This window comes from Balaenoptera musculus, chromosome X, assembly GCF_009873245.2.
Source record: "Balaenoptera musculus isolate JJ_BM4_2016_0621 chromosome X, mBalMus1.pri.v3, whole genome shotgun sequence".
Classification (NCBI taxonomy): domain Eukaryota; kingdom Metazoa; phylum Chordata; class Mammalia; order Artiodactyla; family Balaenopteridae; genus Balaenoptera; species Balaenoptera musculus.
Genome location: NC_045806.1, coordinates 76,296,386 through 76,319,050, shown reverse-complemented (window position 1 = coordinate 76,319,050; position 22,665 = coordinate 76,296,386). Strand labels below are relative to the sequence as shown.

At 31.5% G+C, this 22,665-nt stretch overlaps 1 protein-coding gene across 2 annotated transcripts in view; it reads right to left on the bottom strand.

The window, feature by feature from the left end:
* Positions 1-20,983, bottom strand: part of PCDH11X (protocadherin 11 X-linked) — a 663,037-nt gene extending 642,054 nt beyond the window's left edge. For both annotated transcript variants that reach the window (XM_036841163.1, XM_036841165.1), the window contains exon 1: positions 20,911-20,983. In XM_036841163.1, coding sequence (XP_036697058.1) covers positions 20,911-20,977 — 67 coding nt within the window. In that variant the 5' untranslated portion in view covers positions 20,978-20,983. The remainder of the gene's footprint in view (positions 1-20,910) is intronic.
* Between the last annotated feature and the right edge of the window lie 1,682 nt (positions 20,984-22,665).

The following is a 22,665-nucleotide window of genomic DNA, read 5'->3' as shown; positions in this document are numbered from 1 at the left end:
TAAAGCCAAGCATTAATGTATGTTAACTAAATGCTCAGTTTTAAATTAAAATCACTAAATGAAATAAACAACAAGGTCCTACTGTATAGCACAGGGAACTATATTCAGTATCCTGTAATAGATCGTAATGGAAAATAATATGAAAGACAAACATATATATATGTAACCAAACCACTTTGCTGTACAGCAGAAATTAACACATTGTAAATCAACTATACTTCAATAAAATAAAAAATTGCCAAAATCATTAAATGAAAATACTAGCACGATAAACACTGTTAAATAAACTAATGACAGATTTGTTTTGAATCTAATATTATGCATTTTTACATCAAGATGAAAGGTAAATTAAGCAAGATACCTTGAGTAATTATGAGACCCAGAATATTTATAAAGGTGTTCACCATTGATAAGATATATAAAAGATAATATTATAACAAGATAGTTAAAAGTAATAAAAATAATTTAAAACATTTAATTCAATAGTTAAGGAAAAGTAAAGGAATATGTGTTACTAATTACAAAAATATAATCATTTACTCTTTGTTACAATGTGGTTTTCAAATGCAATTCTTCTATGTGTCACGAATGTTTTATACAATATTCTGTGTGTTCAGCTCTGGGCCTCAAAATGTAAATATCGATCTAGGTTAGGAAGTTTGGATTAAAAAGAAAAGTCCTTTCAGAGAAGAGAGGGTTCAATATGGCAAATGCCTAAACGTGGGAAGAACAATCATGTGAAAGAGGATTAAAATTGTTTTTCTTTGGATGAGAGGAACAAGAATAGGTATAAAATTACAGGGAGGCAACTTTCAGATCAACTTAAACAACTGCCTATTAAAGCATTCTGGAAAAAAATGGTTTTCAGGAGAGATTGAATTCCATATATTTGGAGGTACTGATACAGAAGCTGTATCACCAGTTTAGATCTACATATTTATGATTTGTTAGACAATATCCAAACATTCAATGAGAGAACTGGAGTGAAAGACATCCCAACTCTGAGAGTTTGTTTATAGATTGCATAAAGTAGTCTATAGATTGCATAAAGTAGTCCATGTGAAAATGGGTTTTCACATCTACAGACTGACATAAGAATTACCCAACTACATGAAACAGCTTGACTAGGGCTTAAAAATAAGAAAGACATTTTAAAAGAGTTTATCAAGTTAAAACAGAGAGTCAAAAAACAAACAATATCTCTGGCTGCTTTCCCCCTCCTTGCTTATTATTTTTCATTCACTGAAATCTGCCACTTTATTTCAGTTCTCTAGTTCTTCTGAAAAAATTCAACAAGGAATTTTTATTTCTTTATAAATTGCAAATTTGTCTTCAGTTTCCTTTATTAATTCTCAATTCCTATTCTCAATTTGATTTGTTGGATACAGTCTCAATTTGGTATATTAAATATCTTTTAATATCTAGTATCATGCAACATTTTAATATGCTTCTGGATGTTATTTGTAGGTAATATGTTATATAAACACAAAGTGAAATTTGTGTTACACTGCTCTAAACCCTATCAGATATTATATTTTTATAATTAAGTAGGGATTAATGCAGCTCTCAATTCATTCTGAAGTTTTAAAGAATTAGCTGACAGATGGTCATTTAAAAATCCATTATGGAAAACTATTAATGCACATAGGTATCTAACTAAGGAAGTTCTCAATTTTTATTGGTAATTGATAACCAATTAAAATTTACAAAAATTTTAGTCATAGTTCTAAAAACAGGAGGACTCATGAAATGATATAAATAACTTGCTATGGATATTATGATCTGATTACGCCAGACAATGTATTACATTAAATAATTTTAGAAAATATGCATATTGACAGGCCTGAAGACACAAAAGTGGGGAAAAAGAAACCTTCCTATTTGCAATCAGTAACAGAACAAAAGCATTTGTTGCAACAATTGAGATAGCTTGGGTCACAAATAGAACCAAGAAATGAGCTAAATAGACTTGAAGCATCTCATTTTATAAATTCTTATCACAGAATTTGAAAATTATATATTATGGGTCCAACCACTTTCCTATGTTGAGCGGTTGGCGTCATTTATAAAAAAATTTTAAGTATAATAGTGAGTAATGCTGATGCTGAAGACATTTTCTATCCTAGTAAACAACACAAAAAGACTATTGCCTGTGGTATTTTTAGCATCATTTGCTCAATGGTGAGCATTGGGATTACCTAATATAGTAACCTTTTCAAGACTCATTCTCTTGTGAATTATTCACCTTATACTCCTCTATGAATGTGAGAATAAAAATACCTCATTTTTACTTACTATGAGTTAATATGCATACATATATGTGTGTCCTATTGTGAATCTAGAACATCTAAAAAAAAACTGAGTGTCTATGTGTGTGATTTTATAAATACCATGCAAACATAAGCAAAAATAAAAATGGGTCACTTACAATTAGAATTAAAACTACCACTCTATTCTTATCTTACCCTTAGGTATTACACGTTATTACAACTGGCAGAAGAATACTACAGACCATTTTTTAAAACATTGTGTGCATGTTGCAATATCTCTACACAAGAGGAAGGATTAAGAAAGTGACCTAATTCTAAGCAGTCCCACTCTCCCAATCCATTCTAAATGTGTTCTACTCTACCTTTAATAATAACATCAAATAAAATATTTTAAAATATGTTTCATCACTTGAAATTCTTTCAGAGGTTTTGAAAACCAGGAAAAAAAATTGCAAAAAAGGACAATTCAATTTCTAAAACTTAGGCAAATATACATATTGCAAACCTAGACGGACTATTTACTGTCTAGTTAGTAATTAGTTTCATGAAAGGGTAGTCACGTATTCAACAAATATTTATTAAGCAATTTGTGTAAGCAATTTGTTGTAGGCACTGAGAATAAATCAGTGAATAAAACAGGCAAAAACCTCTGCCCTCACAGAGTTTATAATTGATAACAAAATTATTCCAGAATATCTTTAGTTCAGTGTTAAACAAATGTATAACAAAGTCAACTCTGCCTCTATCAGGATGTAAACATGCATGATAAAATAACCTCAATCTCCAGATTCTGATTCCAACCCTTGCAGTTACCACTTGAAAATGTATTGTTATGTTTAAAATTAAAAAGATTTTCTTTTAAAATGCTGAGTTTAATTATTTGAATGACCAATACAGAAATTAGGATATAAAGAGTCACTGCTTAGTCTTATGGAAGCATGATGAATTTAACTCAGATATGCAGGGAAAGTATTCCTATGGACATATCTTACTTAGCTCTAATTTTCTCTCTCCCATGAACAAACTGTAAGATAACTTTAAATTTCTTTACCATTCTCCCACATCCCACTGCTACTATAGTCTACGGTTAGTTTGGAAATTGATAAGAAAGGTACAATGAAAGAAGATGCAGAGAATTAAAATTTTCTACAAGTTTCAGTAGTGCCAGTGTTATTTAAGTGATGTTTTTACAGGCAATATATAGTGATTGTGTAGGGAACAGTCATAGTTAGAAGGACAGAATCATGACAATCAGAGGAAACAAAAGCAGAAACAAAATAAGCAATTCTGAAATTTTAAGATATGAAAAGCAAAAATGCAAGTTCGTTTTATAGTCTCTGAGCAATTTAGTTCTAAAAAGGTAAGTAAGTAGGGGAACTAAGTCTCTACTATATGCAGTTCTAGAGATTTCAAACCATAAAAGTGATATTCAAATGGTTTGTCAGAAGAATTCCAATGCATAATTTCCCTGACATACTTGTTACATTTTCCTTCATTGTAGTGCTGTGTTTAACTTGTAATATACTTAAGGTAATTCTGCATGAATGAGTGGCTTACATGCTACAGTAACAAATTGTTAAAAATAGTACAAATTTAGGTATTATATGAAAATAAGAAATACCTGTATGTTGCCCATGATCCTAAATCCACTTGGCTCTCATCATTCTAATTACTATAATGTCTCGTGAAGTCAAAAATACACAATTAAACAACCATAATGTATTATATAGTTACTTCTACATTCTTGTTCTCACGCACAGTCAAAGCTTCTTTCAAGACTGGGAAAACAATAATGTAGTTCTTCAGGTTGACAGGAAGGAATCTAGGACATTGCACCTGGAGAAAGACAAACTGGAGCAACTGATAAACTCAATCTTTTCAAAGGGGTTGACCACAAGTAGAGTCGGGTAAGTGCACTGGCTGTCCTGTTTGACATGACTATTTCCTATGTATTCTGAAACTTGAAATGTCAAAATGAAAGATTTAGTAGGGTACTTTGATTCGATTAAACTGATATTTTTATTAAATTTTATTCCACAAAGGACTCATTTATCGTATTTCTTTTTGTACCGGTCTAATTTTCACATTTGGATCTAATCTTCTCCAAGAAGTGGATTCCATCAATGTTCCTTCCTTCTCTAAAATGTTTATGTTTTATTGATTCATTCTAACACTCCACAACAGGTAGTGCAGTGTTCTCTAACAGGGCTTCAAATCTGTTAATAATCAATGCTCGAATATCACTTATAAGACAGTTTGTGAAGGTTGCTCTTCTATATTAATTTTTCTGGATTTTTGATATGATTTAGGGAGCATTTTAAAAATAGCTTTACAGATTAATCAAGCAAGAGACATATTCCATTTGGCAAAAATATAATGGTCGTTCATCATCATATATCCTTTTATCACCTTGGGGTGAATTTAATCATGATTATTTCAATATCTACTAATTACTTTAATATGTTTGGTCTATAAGTAACATATTATCATAACAAATAGTTCTTAGATTCACTGAGGTTAAAAGTATGATCTCCATTTGGTGTAGCATTTTAATTCCTCTAAGTAATTTCAAATCAGTTATTTCATTTAATCTTTATAACAACTATATGGTTTATATGAATATCGTAGGCATTAATTCATATATTAAATGTTTATATAAAATAGGCAGTAATTTCACACTCTATAGATCCTCTAGATGACCAGGTTTTAAGATCATGTTTTAAGCAGGTAAATAAATGGGATAAATTTCTGACTTCACTGAGAATTGATTGAATAGTCCATTTTGATTTTTAGATATGTAAGGATAAGTGAATACTTTTATTAATTCCTATTCTCAGGAATTAATTAATTCCTATTCTCAGGAATTAATAAAACAGTGTAGGTCTAACCAGAAAAAAAGTGATGACTTGGTATATTTTTTATTTGTGTCAGCTGCTAATTTATTAAAATCATGATGCAATAAATTCAACAGTTAAAAGCAAATGAGATATACCACCAGAATATTGGAAGGTGCTGAAAACAAGATCCCAGTTGATAGTCTGAAAAATGAATCAAGGTAAGATATTAATCATCAGAAAATGAATGGTATCTACCAACCTATTGTTCCAAGGAACAAGGAGATGATTTTCATCCTTAATAGCTGCATTCATTCACCCAGGGAGACAAAGAAGATTTTCCGGGTAAGATGACTTCAGGGTGACATAAATCCTCAATCAATGGCTACACATCATAGACCACCAAGCAAAAATGACACAGCAACTTCTTAAAAACCAATCTTGCTACTTGGTTAATCAACTGCCTAATAGCAAGTGCCTCAGCCTAAAGCTTCAGCAAAAATCCCTTCTCCTTTTAATTCTTATTCTTTTACACATATTTTAATATCCTTTCTGTGATTTTCATTTTCTGTCACCTCAAAACTCAAACTGGATGACAAGTTAAAAGTGACAACATAAATGAATCAATGGGTAGAAAAACATTTGAACCATAAATGGGACATACACAGGCCACATTTTGATACATTTAATTTGGGGCAGAACAATAATTACACAGAATTCTGGCTTTAAAAACTGAATTAGCATTTATGAATTAAACACTACTTGTCAGTTCTTAATTTGTACAATAAATTCATATTCTGGGGTCAGCCCCATTTTCATGAAGGAATTGTTTCTATAACAAATACAATTCAAATGCATTTACAAATAGCTCACACAAAGACAAATTATAAATGTTAGTATTTCTACTATTTTTACTTTCTCTTCTAAGTTAACACATAAAGAAATGTCTCGTTGATTTAGCAATATCCCTCAAACCTGTAGTGAGTTAATATTTCAACTTTGTCTTACCTCATTTTAATTCCAAATATAAATATAATACTAATCATTCAAACTTCAATTTGGGCATTCAAAAACACCTTGCTAAATTTGAGGAATCCTAATTTTAGAGAAGGTCTGTTGGGTCCTGTTTCAATATTATTAGTATATTTGAAAGTGTACAAAATGGTCAGTTATAAATTGGATGCTTTTATATGTAAAATCCTACATAATACCTGAAGGTTTAGCTCTTCAAAAATAGAAATTTAGGTATAAAATTCATCTTCCATAAAAATATTCTTTAAATTGAAACAATTGTATAGATCCATAATATTTTATAGTGTCATCCTCTATTCTGATTGCAAGTGAATCATTTCAAATATATAACAAAATTTATTAGTAGGCCTTTATATTTACTTTAGCAGTGTATGGGCACTGTGCCAGACACATAAGTGTTAAGTTATAGCATAAGTTAAGAAATGTTTATTGGGTCTTTGGGTTTCTGATTTTTTTGTTTTGAACTCTTTTTTTTTTCAAGATCATATTACTACAAGGACTGCCAAAGATTCTAAGACACAATAGGAATAATATACAACAACTTGGAGTATTCATTATACCGTGCATTCTGTTTTATTTGAAAAAACCTACATTTTTTTCTAAGAGTATATTTTTAAGCACAATCTTCTCCTGCAGGTATTTTCATTACAAATTAAATTGTTCTTAGGCAAGCAGTTTTCCCAACTAGAAGTACATAAAATATTTAAATTAATTAACAAATCCTATACCTTTTCAATGTGTAGATTCCTGTTATTTGAAATTGTTTTTTATCATACTTCCTACTTTGGAGTACCACAAATCTCACTTAGGTTCATAAGAGAATTAAAAGTGATTCTTTTCATCATTAGATTTCATTCACTATACTCCATGCTTTCCCACCGTAAGTAAAGAGTCTTCCTTCTACACAGTAATAGGCTAGCATGTTGGAAGAAAAATTTTATGCTACCTTTTTATAACTCAAGCAGTACATTAACCTCAAAGTGACTTTAAGTAACTGTCAAATGGGAAATCAAGAATGTACAAGTTCCATTTCCACAGAGTTGGATACGGTTTTGTTCTTTGGACTAGCAAATGCCAGCCAAATCCTAATTGTGGAATATTCATGAGATATTTCATTTTTATGTTTAAAATAATCATCTTCATGTTCCACTGTGGGTATATGTCCTTGTGTGTATGTGTGTTCAATGAAAATTGGCAATTGAGATGCCATTACACTAGACAATAGTTGAAATCGAAGTGGAGCGGTCAGAATTGCTCTCATATTAAGGCAGTCTCGATATGCAGTACTTTCACTGTGTCCCACACTAATGCATAAGGAGACCAAATAGATATTTTTATTTAGGCATTTGCAGTCGTTACTTTTTTAATTTAGCTCTTTCCCTGCTTATGAAGAACATAACTAACTTTATTTATGAAGGTTTGCAAAAAAAATTATCTTCTGAAAAATAGATTTCACATTGGTTTTGAAAAAGTTTGCCAAAGAAAGAAAATAGACATCATTCTTCCTATTAGGTACCAGAGGCTCAAATTATTTGTGTTGCTTTACCCCCCCCCCAAAAATATTCTTGGTTTTCAGAATTACAACTTACATTGTGATGATTTCAACTTGAAATAGAGTATGAAATAGGTGTCTTATTTTAGATAAATCACAATTTCTGTATAGATAATAAATGTATAATAGTGTCCTCATATTTTCTTCTTATTCCAAGAATACTTGAAATACTGAAAAATATTTTTTCCTTTGCAAAGGTATTCAACACCTTAATGGAGATGATAGAATGAGCTATCACAACCAGAACTATATCACAACCAGTGAGTGCTATAACTGGCACTCACTCTATGAAATTGTGATCAAATGCTGTATTAATTCTTCCTGTAAACTAACAACCCTGGAAAATGAAGGCCAGTGCTATTCATGATAAAAATTGCTTTGCATCAGGACTTGATATTATAGATGGCACAAGAATAAAAATTTAGAAGCAAAGGTGATTATACCCTGAAAAAAAAAAAAAAGAAGTCTCTTTTCCACTCTATAGTCATATTTAGACCATAAGCACCTGGAGCTGTGCATTTCAGTATAGTCACCCTGGCCATATGTATTCAATATATTATAGGTACTTATTTATAGTATGCATGCATTTCTGATATTATAATGCAAGATAAACCTATATAGTTGTCTATTAGGATATTTGCACTATACCCTTCAGTTTCCTGTCTGAAGTTCTTGAAGAATTAATGATTTCTATCATGCATTATATTCTTCATATTATCCCTATAAGGATTATGATGGTGGCAAATCAGGAGAACATGGTGAGTATCCCACACTTCCATTGACCGTAAACACTATACTAAAAACTATCAAGTGGGTAGTTGTGTTGGTATATTACCTCTTCTTCATTTTAGTGTCTCAGATACAGTACATTTATTTATATAGTATTTCTCATAGGTTTTATGGGGATCATATAATGTTTTATGAAAATAATTGTAAGATATTATTTGTTTATAACTATAAAACTGCACATTTTTTTCTCTTGGAGGATCTCAAGCAGTTTGATTTCTAATTTAAAATGAGAGGAAATTTGATTGTTTCTCTTTGATTTAACAAGTTACCAATCTCTTAAAAATATTCACTACCTAATAGTTTCAAGATTTAATGTCATAAAATAGCATTCATCACTAAATGATTCAATAACAAATTTTACTGCATCGTCTCATTTTATCCTTTTTTTGTCCCCTGCCTATGAATCGGATACCCCAGCCATCATTTCACTTTCCTTGGATGCATGCATAGCTCAAGATTATTTTCCTCTTGCTCTAGATTACCACTGTCCAATAGAACTGTTTGCCTGGTAGAAATGTTTGATAACCTGCACTGTCCAGTACTGTAGCCCTTAGCCACATTTGCCTATTTGCCTTGAACACTTGAAATGTGCCTAGTGCAACTAAATGACTGAATTTTTAATTTAATTTATAGTTATAATAGAATCATGCAATGTAAGCCCCTATTGGCTGTTATGTTTCCTCATATTTCTATTTCTGTGCAAACTTAACCCTTGACCTCCAAGTTCTCCACAGTGCTGAATACAGTCTTAATAAACGCTGCTCATTTTTAATTTTTATGTGTGTGTATATATATATATATATATATATATATATATACACATCTTAATAAAGAAATATAATTTAATAAATAAAAGACTCTGAGAGTTTAAAAACTTAGACAAAGTGATTTAGAGTTTAAAAACTTAGACAAAGTGATTTAAACCACTAGTAAAAGCCATTAACCCCTGAAATGGAAATGGAATCCTTCAGTTTCTCTGTGCAATATCCAGTCTTGCTCCTAGTCTGTTTTTTCTCTAAAATTCTTATTTCTTAGGAGTCAGCTATTCCTATTTTTAATTTCATTGTGTTTAACTTTTATTTGGAAAAAACTGGACAAATAGAGGCAATGTATGAGGAAGATCTAGCATTCTAATTTCATTTAAATATATATATAATAAGTTTTGGAATTTATTACATTATACATAAAACAGTAAACAAACGTAGGCATTTTTTGTGCATAAGGTATTGGTTTCTTACATTTTCCATATCCACTATATAACGTTGCTTTAATTGTTTCACTTACTTATACTTATTTCCTTCCCATATGTCAATAAATTAACATGCCAATGTCAAAATATGCCCTCTTTAAAAGGGCATGATTTTACCCAATATTACTTTCGAAGTAGCAATTGAGTCTACAGACTAAAACAAGCTAGAAAAAAAATAGGACTTTTATTTCTTTGTTGTGTGCCATGTTCATGAAAAAGTATAAAATCAATTTTTCTTAGTCATTATCAAGTGTACGAAAAAATAATTCATTGATAGCTAATTCCACCATGCTCACAAAAAGAAGCCATATTGTAGAAGCATTGTTAAAATATACTTTTGGTTTGATCTTCTTGCTTTAAAAATAAATGAAAATTTATCTATAAGCAGAATGAACCAAAAGCCTACACATAGATCCATTCTTGCTACTGTCTTAATGACCAATATTGATGACTTCAGACAAGTCATTCATTCAGGGATTCACATACATTGTAGCAAGACCATTCATTTAAAACTATTATTAAATATATTTGGCATAGAAATTGAGACAAGCATTCATTTTCCTACTTAAAAATCAAAGTCATGGGATGTTATTATATCCAAATATAGATTGCCTTGGCACAACGAAATAAAAAAAATAAAAAGACATTTTATTTAAGATTTTGTAGCATGAGCTATGGAGATGGATCGCCTGGTTTTGAATCCATGATCCATCACTTATTAGCTGTGTAACTTTATGCAAGTTTTAAAAAATTCTCTGTCTCATTAAAAAATAGATATAATAATAGTATCTACCTCATAGTGTTACTGTGAAGACTAAATGAATTAACATATGTAAAGCACTTAGAATAGTTCCTGGAACCCACAAGTGTTGTATGCGTTTGCAATCATTGTTGTTGTTACTATTAAACTAAAGAAAATAAACAAACGTGTTTGTATATCCTGCACTCACAAAGGCAAATAAATAAGTCTAATCCAGTGGGAGAAAAAAATTGGGCCTGAATTCTAGTGTTAACTTTGCCTTTAAGTAGTTATGACTTCGGACAAGTCATTTAATCATTCTGCGCCTCCCTTTCTTCATTATGGTGAGTAGGGTTGGAGTTCATCTCTCAGATCCTTTCTTGTTCTAGCATTTTATGATTAAAATAAGCTTTCATCATAAATCTGTAGTCATTTGCATAATGGATCTCAGTTATGTGCAATGCTACAGCTTTAAAAGTTTTTACAACACAATTCCAAATATCTTATTGTCATCAACTACATATTTCATTTAAAATTATGTTTACAAGGTTTAAAGACTGTATGCCTTGTTTTCAGTAGGTAGTGATTTTATGGTTGTTTCTAGCTTGGCAACAAATAATTTTTCATATATTGGGTTGGCCAAATAGCTCCTTCGTGTTTTTCCCAAGATGTTACAAAAAACCCGAACGAACTTTTCCACCAAACCAATAATTTAGAATGGAAACCTTGTTTTAAAAGAGTATTTTAATAATTATTTTCCACCTTCAAAGGTTTTTGGTAATAACATTCCCCTCAAAATTTTCTGTTTCTTGATAACATTTTCAAAAAGGATATATTCTAATGACATTTATCTTTAGATATTATTACGATTAGTTTTCAAATTGGTCAAGTTTTCAAATTGACCCGTTCATCCCTTTGATGAAATATAAAATATATACTGACTCATTGTATGATTTTAATTGATATTTGCTTTTTTAAAGAACAAATATAAGTTAGAGAAAATGGTGGTTTATTTTCATTGGATAATTGTAATACATCTTGAATCCCTATAATACAGTACTGTGTTGAAAATATTGAAGCAAACACATCTCACAAAATCAAGTCATTTTTTTGAAACAGTACTTCCACCTAAAGTATGCCATCATGATTTCGTATTGAAAATGATAAAAATTCAACTTCTGAAAGTTGATAACTTTAAAATTAAAAAGATAATTAAAACCTGTTATAGCTGACAACCACAACATTGCACCTTCAAAATTTTCCACTAATTACAGCTGCTAATTTTCAAGAGGAACTGTTAAAGTGAGTCAGATTTAACGTAAGGACAGCTTCTCCACCTTTTTTTTTTATTCAGAAGAAAAGTTTTTTAAAACAGAACATTTCCAAATATATTATTTACCCAACTAGCACTTTTTTATGGACTACTTTTACTTTTTTTGATGTTGGAAAATAAATATTAATTATTTTGTAAAACATTATATACAACAATCAAAACAAAACAACAAAAACTGAAAACCAAAAACTACATTTATTATATATTAAAATCTACAGAATCTAAACTCTGAGGCCTAGCATTCAAAGGTCCTTAATTAGTTGCTTCCAACATACGTCTTTCTCATTAATTTCTAATCCATGACCTCCCCTCTTCAGTCAAGCCAACACCCACTCTAACCACAGCATTTTCCGCATCTCTGGTCATCCAAGGTCCTCATCTGCTCTGGGGCATTTCACACAACTCATTTCCTCTAAGAAACTTTCACAGATTAACATCACATGGGGAATATCTGAATAAGCATACGAGTAAGGATAAAGTTAAATGTAAGTGCTTAAGGGACTTGTAGTTAAAATATGGCAACTATGGAGAAGGCAGTCAACAAAGTCATGGAGCCATCAGTTTCATTTTTTTAACTTTAATTTGGAAAAAAAACTCATTAATAGTTATTATGTGTCATGTGCATTTGAATAGCACATTCCCTTACTCATCTATTCTTTCTCCTTCAGAACATTGTTTTGAACTGAATGTCTTGTTTAAAGAATTTTTTATCTTAGTTTAATTTAGCTTTGCTATATTAATGGTAAACTACCACTAAGAAAATGGGGACTGCCTCCTAATTTTTTTTATAATTCTGTTCTATTATCTCAAGTCCTATTGAAAGCAAACTTGGTACAAATATTAGGTCTTTGAAACATGTGTGCATGTTAAGGGACAATAAAGAATAGGATTGAATCAGCTTGCCAATGATTAAACTACAAACGGTCTTACTCATGACAGTTTGTACCCTCAAGATGTTTGTAAATGTAGTAATAATGTGATGAATCCTGTTCCAACTACCTGTAAGCGCCTTGAACAATTTGGGAAGAACTGTGAGGCACTAGGGAAATGAGGAGTAGCAGAGGGTATGGAAGAGGCTGTGGAGGAAACTTGAAAAGAGTTGGGGTACTAAGGAGAGGCAAGGTATGTTTTTGAGTATCAGGATGGACTGGGAGAATGAGAAGTATTCATGGAATCTAAGCAGGGCAAAGATGGATGAAAATTAACTGGGGAAGCTGAAGTTGGGGAACCTAAAAAGTGGGTAGAGAGTAGGAAGTTAATTATAGAAACTCAAAAGCACAGTGAGGAATTTGGCAAAACTGTAATGAACTGAGCATGACTTCCATGAATGGGAGACTTGAAGGACTGGAAAGAACAGGGAAGGTGTGGGGAGATTTGATGGATCTGGGAGGTCTTAGGTACCATTGAGAGTGGATTTGAGTACCTGAAGGGGATGGTGGATAGAGATAGAGGGATAAAAGAGATAATGGAAGGGAACAATGAAAATAATGACATAACAAGTAAAAGAAGGGTGTTTAAAATTTTTTTCGTTCTTAAGATTAAATTACTGGAGAAATTTTTCATTGGCTAGCACTTTCAAGATATTTCTTCTTTCAGGAATGCCGGGGGTGGGGGTGGGTGGGGGGTGGCACATATTTCACTTTCTTCTTCTGCCACATGGAAGAGAAAAACTGAGAATGGGAATTTGTGACAAAGAACTTAAATACATTATTTTAAAATATAAAATATTTTGTACTACTTTATCACAGTACTATTTAGTACTGTGAGAAGGTTGAGGGGCTGCACTGGAGGACACATTAATCACTAAGTCTATAAACTTAAATGATTTTTGAAAAAATTAAAACCTTCCATGACACTCTGAACATTATTTCAAATTTCATTTGATTAAACAGAATCTTAAAAACTTTTAATCACTTAAATGAAGATTGGGGGGATAGACCACTAGCTTATTTAATCAAATCATCATCCTATCAGTACAAGAAATTCCATATATTTATTTATTAGAAAAATCTCTTGTTTGCTACTTTAGTATATATTTATCGAGTATCTTCTATGTACCAGGCATTGGAAATGCAAAAATGAGGAAGAACAGTCCCTCTCCCTAGGGCCTGTCCCTCTACCACCACAAAAGAGGTATTTGTTCCGAAAATAGGTTTTTCTGTAATTTATCAGTACATGGATATCTAATGGTCCTAATGATATTGCTGCATGATCCAAAGCAGCCTTTAAGTCTTCATAGGTTGCCATCAGTCGGGCTATAGTGTATTTTTTTCTCATAATTGATTCTTTAGAAATTTACAATACATTGATGACATGTTTGTCATCCAAGTCAATAGAAACACTGTAATTTTGGGGATTTTTGTTGTTGTATTACATCTCTCCCCACACGATATTAATCAGTATACTGGAAGATAAGCTTTTCTTTCCCCTCATCCATTTTCACTGTTAATATTTTAAGCTTGACACAAATCTTTTAAGGAAAAGAAAGATTCAAACACTAAAAATGGGAGTTCAGATAAAATCTGTACTCCTGAAAAGACCCAAAAGAAGTGTGATTTATATGATGTTTAACATATATAAAACTCACCTTGAAATATCTGAATTAAAACCCACTTTCCTACAGTCCTCATAGTGCTCTGCAATCAGCTGTGGGGTAGAGGATGAAAAGATGGAGGAGAAGAAAAAGATCTTTTCCTCCAGTACAATGTAATCGGTTGAAACTTAAAATAGATGCACTAAAAGACTGGGCTTCAATACCTTATAGTACACTAGGTGGGAGGTTCCACAGCAGGACCTCCAAGGTCCCTTTAATTTCAGGGATGCAATAACTCTGTGTTCCCTGATGGATAAAGTGCTGTTAGCAGCAAATCATTCAGGACTCTAAACCTAACACATAGAATTGGGAATCTGCAGTAGGATTATGAAACAATAGAATGCATAGATTCACAGTACTATATATGTGCACTAGGTATGATCCTAGTCCCTTTGACTAATAGTATTTGTTTCCTGAAGCTGAGGAAGATGGTTAATCCTTGAATATTAATCACATATTATGTTACTAAGAATTAATAATTACCTACATATTAATTTCAATTTTCTTCAGTTATGAAACTGTTCTTAACTCTAATGCTTCTTGATATCAGTTCGTATTATCTTAGAAAGGGATTTCCAATTCTGTAAGTAGGATAGCAAATTGTTGTCTCACTCAAGCTTGTTAGCTTCTTCACAAGACTACGAAGTTGAGAGCATCTGAGGCAAGACCTCTCTGGCATGTGATCTGTGGAATCCTTCTTACTCACAAAAGGATTTTCCTGTGGTAGGTCAAACACTTTGAGTTGGATTTCAAGAAACCAAAAATCTAAATTCAAAAAGCAGACAACGCATGGCAGAGGTCCATTGTTATACGACAGGATCCTCCAATTTGCTGTAACGGCTACAAACTAAGAAAAGGTTAATGGTCTTTGCACAGTTTTAGATTTTGGAAAAGGGGAAGCAAGGCATATACATTTGTGTTTTCAATATGATCTTATGGCTCTTTCTTGGATTAAAAAACAAAAAGTCCACAATACCTTTGGAGGTAGGATATGCTGGAAAGGTGTTTCTAGGCTTTAGACTAGAAGAAGCTTTTAAAATTTTGAAAAGCCAGGCCACACTGCTGCATTCTTAATTCCAATGAAGTCTGATCTGTTAAAGCATTTAATGCATATTTGTGTAGAAATTATGGCAACTTACTATCTAGGTCTATTATATTTTGAGTTTTATATTGGTGTTGCAAAAACTTATAGATTAAATGAAAATGTGATTAGAATGATACTGATGTAAATGTTTTTCAGGGAATAATTGTTTACATTGTAAATGGCTGTAATTTATACTTTTTAATATGGGGAAGTGGGAATCCTATGCCTAGTTACTTTATGATTATGACTTTCCTAGAATTCCGGAGACACGTGCTTCTCACATTCATTTCTCCATCAAAACTTTCTAGAGCAATGCTATGCAACAGAACTTTTTGTGATGATAGAAATAGTCTATATCTGCAAGGTCCAATATGGTAGCCAAAGGTGGCTGTTAAACACCTGAAATGTAGCCAGTGCAACTGGGAAAATGAGTTCTTAATTTTACTTAATTTTACTTAATTTTTATTTAAATAGCTACATGTGCTAGTAACTACCATATTGAACAGCACAGTACAGAGGTACTTTGCATTCTGTATTTAATTTAAGGTATGCATGATTTACCTATGGAAAATGTGTTGTTAGGATACTCATGCTTTTCTATCCATCCGTCCATCCAACCATCTAGTTGATCTTTAATTTTGAAGCACCCTCAGTATGTAAAACACTATGTTAAGTTTATATAATAGAAGAGCTTTACATTAGGTTTTTTATGGTGGGGGAGATAAGATAAGACTTGTACAAGATAAATAATACTGTACATTGAATAGGCTAACTGACAAAGGAAGAGCATAGTGCTATGGGAGTATCAAAGAACACTTTTGCATAACACTTTTGCTTCCTTTAGGAAGAGGTTCATGGAGTTCTTTAAATGTTTTTGATAAGTGGTTGCAAGGTATAGGAAGAATTTTAAGGAAAGGAGATTGCAAGATAGAAAGTCTGAAGTTTAGACTGGAATATGGGGATAAGAAAGAGGGAATACTCCAAGGTTTTTTAAGTGACTGAAATAGTTAGTGCCAAGAACAGATAAGGTAAAGTCAGGAGAATGAACATGTTTTGTAGGAAAATGTTCAGGCTAAATAAGAGAATATATTTTAATCTAAGATTTTTAGAGAAGTTATTTGATTTTAAGTCATTCGTTATAAAAGTTAATTTAAAATGAGTTAAAATTTTAGCCATCAAGCTAGCTTTATATATTAATTGTAATTGTACTAATGATAAATATGTTAAATATAGATCATATTTATCATATGATCAATATGCTTAAATAGACCACTAGTAAAGTGAAGTCATCAATCATCTACCTAAACTTTCATCTTGGCCTCTGAAGATTAACGATTAGGCTAGCTACAGTAAAAAGTATTAAACACAAACATATGTGACTTTTCCCTTAATTCCTATATAGAATTCCTGCTGGGCAGTGCCAGATAACCTAAGATATATTAAATTATTTTTCATGACCAAGGAGAGTGCCTTAAATTCTTCAGCAAGTATTGCATTCTGTATTAATCTAAAAGCAAAGATCAAAACACTTTGGGGAAGTAGACATCCTTATAATGTAATGTAGGTAGCTAATCAAATGCCACAAATATAGAACCAAACTGATGGATTTATTGATGCCCAGATCTAGCACATGTTCCTTTTCAATATAAATATATAAATATGTATTAAATGTGAATAAAAGTTAACATTTATTTGCAGAGATCACTGTTACTTTTGTTTTGCATCTCTGAATTAATGTTCACTGTTTCTTTTAATTACTTTTCAATTAAAAGAGAAAATAATTTTTGCTTCCTGTGCAAATAGAGAATTGAAGATTTCCATAGTTTGAATAAATATGATTTTAAATAAAGACTCAGGTACTGAATGCTAATACTTAATTAATTTGAATGTACTTTGAAGTGTGGGAAATAATCAGGGTTTCATCTTTGCCTTTAATAAAGACTGGGCCTGTAACAGGCTAAAGTTATTTTCATAGCTGAATTTTCCTCTCTGGATTTATAGAAGTAACAGATATGGGTGCTTTCTTTTGAGGAAATTATGATTTCCAGGAATTTGATTAACATGAGTGCTCATTTCTTCCATTAATAAGAAATTTGAAAGTTGAGAAGTTGTAGACCTTTACATTTAATATTTTATGAACTGTTCAGGTGCACTTTATGACTTAGGGGCTATGCCTATGTAGGAAATTTTCTTCGTACTAGAATGATATATGAGGATCAAGAGGTTGTGAACATACAGTTTGCTGACACATGGATTCTTAACTCCTGGAATTTCTTCCCTCTAATAAAAAGTATCTCTATTAGCTTGTCCACCCAATGGTATATTGCTGGGTGAATTAAAATACTATTTTTCTGATCTCTCTCTCTCTCTCTCTCTCACACACACACACACACACACACACACACACACATAAATTCACACACTTTCTCACATTCACACACATACCATTTTTATTAGTAAGAGCATAAATGGCAAATGTCTGAGGACTGAATCATACTTATCTCTTCAAAGTAAGTTTAGTTCTTGGTAATGCAACATGTCAATGCGCCTAATTCACTCCAAACAAAATGTTAAAGATAAAACTGCCTATGAGAATAACTCTAATTAGTAGTTGACTTGATGGCACATTTAGGAGATGTATATTTTATGTATAGATGTAGTTGCTCTGAAATTCAAGATGAGGTTGCTCTATACCATGGAAGCCAAAATATAGCTAACTACAGTTGACTGCCTCTCAGAGAATAGCTTCCTCCTTGATAAATTGTTACAATAAAACAGTAATGGTCAATACTTAATGCTTTGAGTTCTTCCATTTTAATCCTGCTAGCTGATGACTTACTAGTAAATTTGTATAATTGCAAACTGAAGCAAAAATTATGTAAACCTTAAGCACATTTATTGTAGGAAAATCAGATACTGGGTGAAATACCAAATTTCAGGTACGGCATTACTAAGATGAACTACCTGCCAAGTGTTGAGTCTAGTAATAGTAACAGTAGTGTGCATTGTACAGAATAGCAAGAGATTATGCAAATATTCAGGTGTAGAAAATATAGAGATTACAGTAATATTACAGGATGTTTGAAAGATTAATAGAAAGCAATATGCTACTTTCATAAGATACTTTCTTCTGGTTGGCCAACATGTTTTCACCCATTCTGATAATGAAATTCCATGATTTTTTCCCATGAGGCTCTGAGAACTTCTAAAGAAAACTTGGAATAAAACAAACAACAAATCTTTAAAAGAACTGTCATTCATAAGTATTTCTAGGTGTAAGAAAAAGTTATTCTAATGTTTTTAAGGTTAAGAGACCATCAAGCAAACAACCACACAGCTAAAGAAGTTGAAAGGTCTGACCTAAGATTTTGCTAATATACAAGAAAATTAGATAAAGATGACTGGGGAGAGAGGAAACTAACTTACCAGCTAAAGGAAACATACTGTGTTCTCTTCTTCAATAGTCTCCATTAGACAACCGTCTTCACAGGTTGATTCGACCTTATGAATTAATTTATCAATTCCAGTCACTGTCTGCCTTAGGTATTGATCCTCCCTGTTCACCTTTACATCAGTAAGGTTTACTAAGAGGTTTCTGTTAAAAGTTAAACTATTTGAACTTTGTTGAATTAGGAGTATTTAACTCATTGCCTCTCCCTGATTGTTAGATGCATAGGTCTATAAGACCACATCCTTGATGTTTTTGACAGTAGAAAACCTATATCTTTATTCAGATTTCACAGAAGCTATGAGTAAAACGTTGTTTACTCTCTGCTCTTCTGCACATGTTCAGATGTGATTGCATGAATCCAGTTGGTAAGGGAAAACAGCAAGGAATATAGACACAGGCCCTTGCCAACATCAAGAAAGTTTATGAATTTTTTGTTGTTGTATTTTTCCTGCACTCAATAAGTGTAGTCAAGTACCAAATTCCACATTGCCTATTATCTTTCCACCAGTTTAAGCCTAAGGCTATACTCAATTTTTAACTTGCTTGTGCAAATTTAATTTGCATAGAGAGATTTAGTTCTTCAGTGAGATTAAAATTCCCATCACCTAGGTGCCTTATTAGTTGAAAAGTAATAAGAAAAGAAATTCCCACAGGTGAGGTAACTGAAATTTACACTCCTTGTGACTTATCATCTTGAGAAAAGTTTCTTTTGTGGTTTCAGATTTCTCTGGGCTACAATTTTTTAAACAGGTGTACTGTGGAGATTATGACAAATCTGCAGTTAGAGAATTTAAGATATCTAAGAGAATTGTCACTACCACGAAAGGTGAGAAACACCAAATGCACATTCTCTCCTTTTAAAACAAAACAACTTTTTCTAGTGGAAATCAAACCCTTTAAGTGGCTGTGCTTTAGCAAATACAAAACATTCCTTCACTTTCATTCTTTCTATTCTTCCAGCAATTTTTTTTTTTTGGCATACCCCAAGACAAGGGAAAAAATGTAAATATTTCTTCCCAATTTTCAAAAATTAGTAAACCTTTAGAATATTCATTTTTATAAGGAGATCAAAACATTCAACCATATGTGATTACAAAGACAATCAATTTAAATTGAGTTTGAATAGCAACCTTTCTTCTCCCCTTCACTTACACAGTCCTGTTGATCTCCCCACTTTATAGTCCTTTAAATTATTCACATAAAATGTACTAAATTATTCAAGAAAAATGTCCTATGTACTTCACTTATCCAATGTCATTTTCATATTACCGAACTTTTTTTCCTTTTATTTGAGGGGAGTAAGCTTTCTGTTTATTTTGCCCTATATCTTTTTGTCATAATCACTTATTTTAGTGTGAAGCTGCTCTAAATATAATACATGTAACCAATGAAAATTATTGTGGTAAATATAATGGTTTTATTCTAGTATTAGAGCCTTAGAATATTTGACATTCCTTTTTGAGATGTTACAACAAATACTGATTAAAAAATACACACATGTATGTATGTATGCATATGTGTATATGTTTAATATGTATATATGAAATATACAGTATCTAAAATCAAAAGAAGCAAGTGTCTAGTTTAAAGAATGCCAGAAAACTGTACGAAACTAAATTGTGGAAAGAAAGAGAATTTAGGGTTTCAAAAATTCATCCTCTGTGTATATTTATTTGGGAAGAAGGGGGAACTAAAATTCTACAAATAACTAGTACATTTAAATATGCTATAAGCATTTTTATTTAAAAAAATTTTTTTAACATCTTTATTGGAGTATAATTGCTTTACAATGGTGTTTGTTAGTTTCTGCTTTATAACAAAGTGAATCAGCTATAAATATACATATATCCCCATATCTCCTCCCTCTTGCGTCTCCCTGCCACCCTAGATAGCTAGTGGGAAGCAGCTGCATAAGCATTTTTAAAACAGATCAAGTGAGTAGGAATAGAATCAATAGAGAAAGAAAGTTAAATCTGATTATTACCTTTTATATTCACAACAAAAGTCTTCCTTAGAATAAAGTTTGGTATATTCATCATCTTTAAATACATCGCAAAGGGAAACGGCAACTTCTAGGAGTAATGACAGTAAGTGATTCTATCAGTATTTTTGTCACTTCCATTTTCATAAATGGAAATTGAGTATTTTTCTTAGCCATTTTTATATAGGTTATATTTATTGTTTCAAAACTCTGACTTTATCATGTTAAAAAAAATGAAAGAAAAATATCATTCTTGGATCACTTTCTAGGACTGAATTAAGTTTCTCAGGAAAATTAGTCTTTATGAGTAAGGCTAAGAAATGTCTTTAACCAAATGTCTTTTATCATGGCATTTTATAGTATACCCATTATTATTATATGAATCTTTTTAAAACTTGCATACTTAGCTAGCTTATTTCAATATCTGGTTCAAAATTAAAATATTTGTAAATATTCAATTGAAAAATAAATAATTACACTTTAAATTATTACCTCTTTGATCTGACAACGTGATCAGTTTAGAAATAAAATATCATTTCAGGCATAAAATAAAGGAAACCCACTACCACATACATGTTAACTGAGTAGTCACTTGAGAAGGATGAATTAACATATTTACTTTAAAATAGAATTTCCTCAGATAAACCAATAAATACGTTACTAAAGATTTGTAGACAATAAATTTTAAATAAATTTAAATTTTTTTCTAATAAATTAATGACATTTTAAACAGTCTTAAATTTGTTCTTTCTTTCTCCCTGGTTAATTAAAAATGACCAGAACCACTTTAAATATAACACTGCTATTTCATGTTTTGTGGCATTCTTCTAGATAAACAATATTTGGAATCACCACGAAAATCCAAATTAAAGTGGCAACTTTAATGATATAATATCTTTTAAAACAATTCTGAGGAATTTTCCAAAAGAATTGGGTTTAATCTTACTAACAGTATGAAAAGACTTGCATTTTGTAAAAAGGGAGATCGTATCACATTAACATTGTTTAAGCTGTCAAGAAAGAATATTCTTTATTTGCACTGACTTCTATTGCCAGCACTGCGGCCAATTCAAGAAGTCTAAAATTTTCACTATTTAGCAAATAGTTGAAATTTATCGGTAATCACACTATCAATACGTGATTTTTTTAAATCTAGGAAATTGGATAGTCCTCCACTCAGGCTATTGAACTCCTCTTTCCAAGATTATTTACATGCTGGTAAATTCTTGCAAGTCATAATCCTGATAAAATATACAGGAAATAAAGATCCATGTTTCTGCAAATTATTATGGTGACAAATGTCTTGATACATTCAACAGTTGATTCATTCATCTTAATATAACTTCTAATGTATATAATCAATTATTAAAATAATAGTAGTTACCATTTTATTGAGTACTTCTTCCATGCCAGGCACTATGCTAAGTACATTTAACACAACAGTCCTATAATGTATGTACTGTTATTGTCACTTCTATTTACATATGAGGACACAAGGTAAGAGTTTAAGTAACTTGCCCAAGGTCTCGGAGCTATTAAGGTATGTAGCTACAGTCTGAAAGCATATTTATCTGACTCCAAAGCTCAGGCTCTACTTAACTACTAAACTGACTTTATACATGACAAAATGTTTATGTGTTCACCTATGATAAAACAAACAAACAAAAGCTAGCAATGTCTTGGAATTAGAATCTAGATCAAGATTATCAAAGGGCTCACCCATTAAAGAGTTGATCTGCATGAAAATATAACTTTAGG